Below are 12,016 nucleotides of genomic sequence, written 5' to 3' on the forward strand. Positions count from 1 at the left end.
CGGCACTACACGCCGAAGTAGACAAATAAGCTTGGAACAGGAGCATGTAGGGTAAACTCGGCCCAGATTTGGACAAACCCTGCATTCACCTTTCAATATTAACTAAACATTAATGTCACAATTATTCTCTTCCACACCCATAAATGGCACTTCTCGGCAACGGCGTTCACATCGGACACCAAGCCGAGTACACCGAACACCGGGCCGAGTTTACTTCTGGGCCGTGTTTACTTTATCTAATCCAACGACGCGTGATCATCGCATCTAGCGCGACGGACGGCACCTACAGTCATTGATCCCAACACTCCCTCCCCGTGTGACTTAGTGCCGATGCATGGGCATGAGGTGCGTGCACAGAGAGAGAGAGAGAGAGAGAGAGAGAGAGAGAGAGAGAGAGAGAGAGAGAGAGAGAGAGAGAGTGTGTGTGTTAATCCTGATGTTGGCAATGAACATGAGCATGAGCAAGTAGGGGCGTGCGTACGCGCGCGCGCACACACACAGAGCGAGAGAGAGAGAGAGACCTTAAAGAGCTCAGAAGGACGAAAGCCTCCCATCCACATAAAGCACCACTCTGCAGCAGCTGTCAAATTTGTCATAAAAAAAGCCCTTGGTTTTGTTATTCTCTTTTCTAGCTTTAATGTGGATGGTTGTGATTGATCCCTTGTGGTAAAAATTATCCACAATGGCATTAACTACAAGCCTCCATCCAAAATGGTTGTAACTCTCAAAAAGTAAGGCTTCTTTGGGAAAGGCACTTTCCCAAAGCTTGGGTTTGTTAGATACATTGCACTAAATTTCATTTTCCCAAAGTAATTCATCACTCCCAATTTTTCCTTTGTTGATATTTCATCGTTTTCCATCCACTGCTTTAGCAATTGCTAAAAGTTTGGATGGCTCCTCAAAAATACCCTCAATGGGAATTGCCTAATTGGATTATTGAGAAAATCCTTGAGGATAATAGTATGGTTTACTTCCTTTCTTCACTTTGTTAACTTGACCATTCCCAATTGGTTCTAACTCCATCACTTTGAGAAGCTCTTTTCTTGCCTTATAAAAATTCTTCTTCTCAATGGGTAGGTAAAGATAGGCTTCATAGCTTACATTAATCTTATCAACTCCTTTGATTTCTTTGATGAATGCTAGATCTTACCTCTTTACCTTGAATTATGAATACTCTCCTCTCACATCTTTTTTGGTTTATGTGTTGCATTTTCTTGGTCCTTCTTATATGTGCTTCTTGTTTTTAGGCTTATGTTATTGTTATTTAGAAGTACTATCTCACTTCTTCTTTTTTAGCTTCTCAATCTTCTTGGCATGTGGTATTAGTAGATAAAGTAATATAAATGGTATGTCGATGCTCCACCCTCATATTGTATTGTGTAGGCATTGAGTAGTTCATGTTTGTGCACCCCCATTATGAGGAGTAACCATGGTTGAGTAGCCTAGGTGCCAACACCCTCGTATTCACACGGGAAGGTGGCCTAGGGGACCAAATGGTTTAGAGATAGCTTGGATTCCTTTTGGACACCCTATCCATAAGCTGAGGGAAGCATTTAACCATTATGTAGTTATAAGCTGAGAGTAGCATTTCACCACCGTAATGCAATGCTCTTAAATGATGAAGTGATTGCTTTGAAGATGGCCAATCAAGACATAATCCAAAATTGCAAGATTGGCAGACAAAGGCCATGGAGAAAATCCAACTCTTGAAGAGGAAAAATGTGTCATGAAAAGAACTCTAGGCATTTGTGGATGAGTGTGGGTAGCAAATTCAGGAGCTCAATACACAACATTCTGAGCGAGTCAAAATGCTTAAGGCAAAGGTAAGACTGTTGCAGAGCAGGCAGGCAAATGAATGCAAAACTTCTATCAAAGTGCTTAGAGAGGGAGATTTCTGTCATCGCCCACCTTCTTCTGTGTAATCCAATGTTCCGTTACACAACATCGTGGTGCTGTCACTTCGACTATATGGTTAGAGTGACAATCCCACTCTTCAACTACACATTGAAGATATAAAATCCACAATTCCACCATAATAAATTATAATTTCCCATTATTTATTTTTCCAAATAAATTCTTAACTTTTAAGCACCCATTTGGATAAATCCAAATTAGGATTTCATTCAGATTCCGATTTATATCAAAATGTCACCCCATTTGGACTTATTATTACCTATGACATAATAATCCTAGTCACATCAAGTGGGTTCGACTTTTGTTTACGGGGGTAAACTACCCACCCGTTGTGCCATGTGTTAACTTAGAAACTAACCTTTAGTTTATTATTCAATTATACCTTATCTTAGGGATAGCTTAGGAATAAGAATTAAACGGTCATGCCAATCAAAGGTGACACTTTGTTCCTCAATTTGGGAAGTTATATGTATTGCACTGAGCATTAAGAATAGAGGTGTTATGTTCATGATGATGATGAGTACAGATACAATTTGCTCTTGAGTATAGTTTTATTTCTAGATTCAGAATATTGATTATAAGCATCACAATATTCAGTAATCTGTGTATTGCATAAACTTGCGCATCTGATTAATGTTTCATAGTAAGATTCGTTGTGCTAAGTTTATCCCCACCAACAACTTTCTAGTGTATCTAATGTGAATTTATATATTGATTTATATTGTAGTCATTGTATAGATGGATTTGTTTCAAGGAGGCAACTAGACTTCCATCAAGAAAGCCTATTTTAAATTTTTTGAAGCGGTTGTGCCTCTTTGAAAAGAAATGACTATTCTTGTCACCCAAATGCATCTTCTTTACACATGTACTAGATGAGTGGCTATTTCAAAACCATTTCATAGAAGATGGGTGTTTCATATGGAGAGGCTATAAAAACCTTTAAGGTTTTTTTTTTCAACAAAGAGCATGGACAAAGGGAAGCATGGTAGAGGGTTGATGGTATATACATCATTAAGTTTTTTGCATAAATTGATCCTACAATGCCAACATTTTAGGACAAAAAGGATGATTTAAGTCTAGGAGGTGATGTCATGCAATGAAAAGGAAGAATGCAAAGCAATGATGTCTTCCTACAACTAAATGTAAGTCAATGATATGAGTTTAGGCAATGAAGTCATTCATGCAAGGAAAAGGAAGAATGCAAAGCTGAGGAGCACAAATATGAGCAATACCCACCCAATCTTGCTCTTTCTAAAGGATTGTTCATTGCTATGGTTAAGGGAGGTAGTAACAAATGTGGAGACCGGGGAGATTGTTTCCAACGTAGAGTGTATTTTGTTTCATCAAAATATAGTACAAATTGGTTATTAGATTATGTAAATATGAAAGGGGATGTGATTTCCATGTAAAGAATATACTTTGTTTTATCAAGATATAGTACAAGTTGGTTATTAGATTATGTAAATATCTACTTATTCATCTCAGGCTGCCAACATGCAAGTTATGGGTTCAAACCATGGCACTTCCTTAGAAACAAAAACAACTCTCACAATTAAAAAAAAGGATCTACTAATTCTAGGTTGGTGGCACCCCATCATCATTAATTTTTTCTCTTTTTTTTTGCGTTAGACAAGTGGTGATTAATCTTATCACATTAATTTATCTTTTCCTCATAATGACTATGATATCTTTTACAATGCTATCATCTCCTCTTGTAACAATGATGAAAAATGTCAAGTTAATAATACTATGTTGCTTCTTTATACTTCCTACACAAAAACTTCCATCCTTACCTTTGATCATGATATAGGGAACTTGCTTATATGCTTAGTGCACATTACACTTAAGCAATGGATCATGCAAATACTCTTGTTGGTATTTTAAAATTGTCATTGCATACCATATGATGCAATAGATCATGCAAATACTCTTGGTAATTTGAAATTGTCACCACATACTGTATGATGTCACTTTGAGATTAATTTTCCATTTGGCTACCCAGCACAAGATTATGTAGTGTTGCACAATCAATTTGAACTTATGAAATGTTGTGCGATCAATTTGGACCATATATGTCATTTTAATAATTGTTTGTTGTAACACCTTTCAAAAACTATGAAATGGGACTTGTATGCTCTTTGACACCATTCCACAAACATAAAGTCATTCTCTAGCACTACAAGCTAGGCCATCTCAACTAAACCTATATAAAACACCTAGCTAAGAGTGTTGTCCATCATGTAGTCCCTAGGCATCGAACCCAGGTCCCTATCATGGAACCCGCCCCATCATGGCACGCATATATCCACCTTCCAAACCCAAAAAAAAAAACACCTAGCTAAGATATCCTTAAAGTTCCCTCTTTAAACATAGACGCTCATATCATCCCTTCATTTTGATAGGCAAGCAATCCAAATCATCTTCTTTTCCTACATCTTCCTTCTACAAAGACATGTATCTCCTCTTGGTTGAACACCTCGTGTTTCTTTGAAATCATTAGCATACGAGCACATTGAAGAGATCCCCTTTGGTGATCCCCAAGGAACTAGGAGGTTAGTTGGCTTTATCTCACACAATGTAGCAAGGTTACTCCCCACCATGACCTCAAGTTCACCATCAAAATGGAGCTCTAAGCCATTGCAACTTGTTTGGTGGTTTGATGCAAATTAGGGGGGCAAATATAAGTCTATATCCACCTACTGTTATCTTTGTTGGTGATGCCATATCTCGGTTTTTTGGGAAGAAAACAATGGTAGCCCTTTTCTTCCAATGAAGCACATGATCAGATCATAGATGGAGTATGTAAACACAAATGATTAAACTCTAAATGTGCCCATTAACCTCTTAGCTTGGCTTAACATTTGGGATTTTTTCTCTACAACTCTAAACTAAGGTATAAAGGAGAGTGTACAATAATAATCAATTATTATTATTTACATAGTATCTTATATGTAGACTCAAAGAAACTAACCATTATAACTAAAGCAACATATCATTCCATAGGTCATCACTCTTGTCTCTATTTAAATCCAATCAATCAATACAAAGCATAAGTTCATTGGTGTATATTGGGGTGGGTGGGGGTGTGTGTGTGTGTGTATAATCCTCTTTTTTTCTTTTATTATCTCTCTCTCTCTCTCTCTCTCTCTCAAAAGGCTCCTTATAGAGAAAATTTTCCCTTGTTTGGCTTGCCCTACTAAGCTCTTGTTTTGGTCCGACTTTTGTTATTATGTATATAGGGTAGATTGACTTCCCATTTTCTTGCACTCAAATGTTCACTTGCATATGATAGGTTGGTAGCTCGAAGTTTGAGATACATGGTAGTTGTGATAAGTTAAAATTCCCTTCACAACTTCCACAAGGATAGGGTGGGTGAAAAGATGGACGGGGGAGACTCCCTATCCACGAATCTAGGCATGAGATTCCCTTAAAGAGTTAGAATTCCCTTCACTTTCACAAAGTTTCACACTTCCACCATAAATGAGTAAACCCCCTTACTCAACTAGGAAAGGGGTTCTCTCATTATCTTCAAAGGATTTGTTGCTTAGTTTTGATTATCATGAATGATGCTCTAAACCACTATATTTTCTTCTTCATCTCATTCACTAGTGAAGATGTCATGCTTTATACTCATTTTGCATTTTGATTATCATGAATGATGCTATATACCTCTATATTTCTTCCTTCATCTCATTTACCAGTGAAGTTGTCATGCTTTATACTCATTTTGGACTAGTGAGAGCTGATTCAAGTTAGGTTGTGAGTGTTTCTAGCTATGACATGGAGGATAACTTTTTATTCAATGTCTTGGGTCCTTGATTTGAAACATAAAAACCTTTCATTTAAATTTCTTTTCTATTTTTTATTAGTTTTAACAACATTTTCAAGTTTTTTCTTTTAAATCTTCATTGTAAATATCCCAAGGAAATGTCATGGCATATGCTTTAATTTGAAAAGTAAAATTTGGCCCCAACAACAACAAAAAAAACTGACCTCAATACCATGAGATGTGTGTGTGTAGATGTGTGTGTGTGTGTGTCATGTCTTGCAGGAGCCTTTTGTGGCATGTACACTATTTGTTTTTTAATAGATTACGCGCGCGCACACAAAAAAAACCATAAATGAGTGTGTGAGCCCTAAAAATTTTATAAAATCATGTGTTTTTGTAGTTTGTCAATGTCAACAGAAGAAAACCACCTGTTCTCTTAACTTTGGGACTTTGTTGCAGCTACTGTGTACCTTTTCTTGTGCCAAAATCCAGAAGGTAACAGTAAGTCCTTGTGCTTCCAAAGATCCGAAAATCAGCACCATGCTGCCTTGTGTAAAAAGGCAACTCAAAACGCCTATTAATTTTGAATCAAACTTTAATGATCCAATAAGCTTTTTTGCTTGGAGACTCAAATATGATTCTATTTCACTACTGAAAATATTTGTGATGTCCAAGAGCTAATGAAGATTTATCATTCTTGGGTTAAAAAAAGTACTTTGCAATATGAAGTTCTGTCAACTATGCTGTTTGCAAAGCATTTCAAACTCTCTCTCTTTTTGTTTGTGTGTGTGTGTGTGGGTGTGTGTGTGTGTGGGGTGGGGGGTGTGGGGACTCTAAAAAAAGAAGCTGAAATCTGATTTTTGGCTCATTGAGAAGTGCATGATGTGTGGTATAATTGGCCCAAAACATCAAGACACCAGTTACTTTTGTACCTTGAGATTTTTCGGCCTGGAGCACCACATATACCTTGATTTGTATACACCCAAAGAAGCAATAAAACCCTATTTAGGACTGCACACTGCATATGTTTTTCAGAGAATATAAAACCAACATGAAATATAATCCTTAAAGTGTTTTTCTTTCCGCTTTTTGCTCAAAAAATTAAACGAACATTGTAACATTTGCATCCCATATCTCAGTCATTGAGAGCTGGAAGTATTGACATCATGGCTATCTGTGCCCAATGCAGTCTCCTCAAGGCCGAAAGCATCCATGTCACCTGCCAAGGTACCCGCATGATCTTGGATGCCTTGTGCTGTCTCTTGTGACAGAGCTTCCTCCTCCTCCACTGGTTGAGCTACACTACGGCGAAGTGCTTTTAACTTGCGGTACTCGTCATAATGGGCTTTCCTCTGCTCTTGAAAGCTCATACCATGACTGTTCGGTCCCACACCTAGCACCAAGTAAAATTAGCTTAGTATTATGCCACCCACCCACCATTCTAAATGACAAAAGGAGATGCACCTTCCGAATCTTGATCCATTTCGTCAGCTTCATCCTCAGAGGATGTCCAGCCTCCTCTTGACCTTGTCCGGCTGCTGCTTGTGGAGGCAGCCTCCGTCAACGCATGGCAGATTTCTTCAGCTTGTGCAGCCTGATCAAGAAAAGCTCTATCCTCATCTGCTATCGGAGAGATGGACCCTGCAATGAAGTTTCATGATTAAACTTTTGAAACCTGCCAAAATCTCAGGTCTGTACTGAACCTGCTTTACCATCTTCATGTGCTGGTGCATAGTAGGGCGTCTTTGGTTCTGTGATCTTTTGCTTGGGTGACTTGTTTGCATCCAAATAATCCAAATTTGCTTCATCCCATATGACTCGAACATTTCTGAAACAGTTCCAAAAAAAAAAGTACTACTATTTGCACTAGCTATGCCTACATAACAAAGATGAGAGGCATGGAAAATGATCAAAGGCATACACTTCTAATCTTGGTGCATGTGGTCTTACACAATATCACAGTCGCACTTGAGGGAAGATTCCTGATAAGCTATTGTGAGCCTGTGTGTGTGTTACAAACTGGGCGCAGCAGATAGGTGGGCAGGATAGCGAAGAAGCAACAATAGGAGCAGATTTCAGCACTGCCAAACAAGGAGGCTGACTGGGAGGGACAGGGTGGTGCAGGATTTGGACCAACCTTGAAGAAAATTCACAAAGAGAAACTCAAACAAATCAAGCTCGAAAAAAGGACAAGCACAGAAGAAACACCCAATTCAAGCAGGCTGACTGGGAGGGACACCGTGGTGCAGGATTTGAACCAACCTTGAAGCAGATCGCTCAAACAAACCAAGTTCGTACCAGAAGAGACACCCAATTCAAGGTGACCAGGTGTATTTGAAGTTAAGAAGTTGTGTTTGAAACAATATGGTGAGGTGCCGTACAAACTGGCTCCGTTTTTTATCATCCAGAAACTCAGAAATGTGGTCTTCAAGCTGGAGTTACCAAGCCATTAGAAGATGCATCCTGTGTTCCATGCCAGCCATCTTGTATACCATGGACTCCATCTCGTAATACTGTGAGATGAAAACAAAAAAGAGTTGGTGGAGGATGGAGGTCTTCAAGAAGTCGAACAGGTGATCTTTCATCAAGTCAAGCATGTATCCCAGAGAGAGAAGCTCCCAGGCCCCCTCTCTCCTCATTCTTGCAATTGGACCCAACACACCTTTCTTCCTCAGATCGTGAGAAGCCCAATGTGCAGCAATATCTCCAAACTTTCTTGGCAAGCTTCCTCTTCCCTCGGCCAGGCTTTATGCTTCAGACAGAGGCTCTGGTGTAACTTGGGTTGTACAAAAATAGTTTTCAGAATAGAGATTACGGTTTTTCTTAGTTTTATGTCCTAAACCAGTTTTGGCAGAAGAGATTTTCGAATGATTTAGGTATCCACCTTGCTTCTGTTTTCTGGTCAAAGTCATCTGCTGTTCTTCCAATGCTCTGTTAAACAATTTAAATCCATGATTTCTGGTCAAAGTCATCTGCTGTTCTTTCAATGCTCTTAAACAATTTAAGTCCAAGTAGATAGGCCTTCAGTTTCTTAGGAATGGTCCATCAAAAATTTGGATGGACAAAGAGGTCACACATTAAAATGATGTTGACAAATGCAAGACGAGAGAAACATAGGTAACTGTGCTTTAGGGAGGATGATTTAACAAATGCAACACTTCCAATGGAGTACAAGAATCCACCCAAGGTTGCAGCTGTCTTGGGATGGTGCATGAACTGTCATCATTGAAGCATGCTTTGTCAAGTGGGGACAGATGCATGTGACATGACTACTGAGGCCATGTACAGGGTAGCTCAGGACAGGCCATTGTGAGCCCTATCAGGGTCGTTGAGTGTACAAACAGGTAGGGATGCAGTAGGGTAGCAATAAATGCACATCTCTAATGGAAGAAATGCATGCCCAGAGGTGAAGGCCTGCGAGAATTTGCAGGATTGGAACATTACTTCTACAGAGCGAGAATTTGCAGGCTCACTGAGGATGGATTCATCCAGCAGCCGGGCTATCTGAGTGTTCACATGGTCCCATGCCATGCAGATTGCTATTGGCCACATACAGTCTCATCCCACCACCTCAGAGTGGAGACAAGGAGAGCTGAGCGACTCTTGAGAGCCGAGGCTGGACAGATGATGAAAACAAAGAGGAAGAGTTGGTCGTGTGCACCTGGACAGTTTTCCTTCTAACCGGGGGCTTGCAGGCTTGTGTATTGCTGCTAGTCGATTTCTTCTGTGGCTAGTGAGGGTTGGTTGACTGCTGTAAACAGCCTTTGAGGGTTGGTCGACTTGCTCTATGAGCCAAACAGGAAGAAGATGATGATGTTGAGTTGTCCCGGGCTGATGTGGGAGTGCTATGGGCTGTCCATAGTTGTCTTGCATGTGCTTGATGCCAGGAATGCTCACTTGTGCTGAGAATTGTTAGCAAATTCAGTTTATGTTATGTTTTCTTGTTTTCATATTGTATTGGAAGAAACAGGTGCAGCCAGTGGTGAACCCTGGGCACCCGCAAAGTTGTATTGGCAGCAGACTCCTTTTTGGTAATCTAACCATAAAGGGGGGGGGGGGGGTGCGGGGGGTCAGCCCATCCTCTAGCCCCTAGTGTGGTGTACTGTGCAAAATTGTCATCTTGTTTTATCTGGCATTCTTATGTGTATTTTCAGATTTCATGATTGATAAGATTTTCCATGTACATTTGCCCTTCCGTTTAGAGGGGCTACAGAGTGGATGGCCCAATGTCATTGTTATGTGTGATCGCTAGTGTATTTTGAGCCACGAAAGAGATTTCGTTGATTCTTCAGAGATGGGTTTGGTCCCCTCCCTGATCCACTACAGAGATGAAGAATGCTTGGGTATGTACTTGCCCAAGCTGCACTGACACACCAAAAGGCTCTCATGCAGCCACACATAGCCAGAAGAGCTACATGACCCTACCCAAACCTACATCAGGATTCATAGATTTCTTTGGTTTACATCACACAGATTTATCAGCCTCTCTTCAGGCCCCACCTAGCAAAAAACAGCCGACACATCACAGTCAATACACCAGATCTCGTGATCATCTGGCTCCATGCACATGGGGAGTCATCAGAAGGAGAGTGGTCTCCCGTAGAGAGCTAGATGGCCGCATCCTCATTGTTCCAGACCTACACCTGCCAACTCTAGATCCAGGATATTCTGAGGCACCACCACATGTAGTGGATATTGCAGCCCTGTACTCCATCCATGAGGACGATGACACACGATGAATCGAGGCACATGAGGATTTTATACCACCTCAATTGTAAACAGAGAGCCTGCATAGTACGAAGGGCCTATTTTTCTTTTGACAGCTAAGTTTTTTTCCTCTCATGTTGTCTTGACACCCAATTTGCTCGAGGATCATAGGCAGCATCATTCTGGTGGCATAGACACTTCGCGTCTACACACGAATTCTCTCTCTCTCTCTCTCTCTCTCTCAATCCCGTCTTCATGTCTCATTCCCTGCACTTCGGTGCCATTATGATGAACAGATGTGGTCCTGTTGGCTTGGCTATGCTATGAAAACACCCTCTCTCTCTCTCTCTCTCTCTCTCTCGTTTACACATCAGGGCTGGCTTGGCTATATAACGTCAAAAGACTGGTCTTTCTCTCTCTAGAAACAAAATCTAGCATGAAACATACGGCGTTGCAAGGAAGAAAAAAGAGGGGTGAAGCTACCTGGGTCTGGGCCTCCCGCTCCCGCTTCGCTTCATGGCCCCTGCAACGAGATTAGAGTTGTCAAGAGGGACGGTGGGACTACAGCACGCTGGTTTTCCTCTTCTGTTTCTATGAGTCATATGTAGTTACGACTTATGACCCCGCGCACGACGTTGACTTCACACAAGGGGCCGTTTGACTGGGCCCCTTTACACCACCTTTCCTATGATCTTTACCCTGGGCAATATTTTCTTTCCCTCACTACACACCTTCATAATTTTGAGCAAGTGTTTTTCCAACAAATACAATTTTCCTTTTGTTTATCTTTATAATTTAATCCATTATAACTACATCTTAATAATTCTGAGCACCTATTTTTCCTTCTCCCATCAATTTGATAAGGAATTTTTATAACATTGAAGAAGGTCTATGCTACAGTCTACCTGTCTTTCCCTGAACCATGGCCCTGCCCAGTCTCCGATGCTCTTTTTAGCCTGCCTTCCAAAGTTGGACGTAGTGATAATGTTCGGTCCTACTTGGAAGTTGGAAGGTCACATTAGTAGAACTATGTGATGTTTATGGGAATTTAATGGTCACCACCTTTTAAGTCAATAAGGAAAATAAAGTTTATCATTTTTTTAAATTTGTTTTGGCTCTAGTGGTTGCAAAAAAACATCTCTTTCAAGCCAGATTATGGAACCACTAGTTACAATCACAAAGTTTCTCTTAAATTGAAAATGGAGGAAAATTAGATAGGCAGATGTAAAAATATATCACTCCTAAGGTATGTACTTGCTAGAGATACATGTGTGTGTGTGTGTGTGTGTGTGAGAGAGAGAGAGAGAGAGAGAGAGAGAGCTTTGCTAGATAGGCATATGTATGAGACATGTGTTTGGTGCTTACAATGCGTGTGTGCGTACGTGCGTGCGTACGTGCGTACATGCGTGTGTGTGTGTGTGTATGTGTGTGTGTGTATGTGTGTATGTGTGTGTGTATGTGTGTATGTGTGTGTGTGTGTGTGTGTGTGTGTGTGTGTGAGAGAGAGAGAGAGAGAGAGAGCTAAAAAAAGTTTTGCTAGATTACTAAGGTTTTGGATACCTTAGGAAAATATGGTATCTATATTTTCACCTTACCAAGCTATTTTTGTTTTTCACAATCTATGGT

General features: G+C 40.4%; 1 protein-coding gene across 1 annotated transcript; it reads right to left on the reverse strand.

The window, feature by feature from the left end:
- Nucleotides 1-6,742: 6,742 nt before the first annotated feature.
- Nucleotides 6,743-11,032, reverse strand: LOC147605930 (protein phosphatase inhibitor 2-like). Its single transcript, XM_086792515.1, has 4 exons — nt 10,874-11,032; nt 7,396-7,511; nt 7,148-7,324; nt 6,743-7,076 (listed from the first exon to the last, which is right to left on the reverse strand). Exons 1-4 carry the CDS (start codon nt 10,990-10,992, stop codon nt 6,823-6,825), a joined length of 666 nt encoding a protein of 221 aa, XP_086648641.1. The 5' UTR covers nt 10,993-11,032; the 3' UTR covers nt 6,743-6,822.
- Between the last annotated feature and the right edge of the window lie 984 nt (nt 11,033-12,016).

This window comes from Cibotium barometz, chromosome 58, assembly GCF_041138505.1.
Source record: "Cibotium barometz isolate CiBa-2024 chromosome 58, ASM4113850v1, whole genome shotgun sequence".
NCBI lineage: Eukaryota > Viridiplantae > Streptophyta > Polypodiopsida > Cyatheales > Cibotiaceae > Cibotium > Cibotium barometz.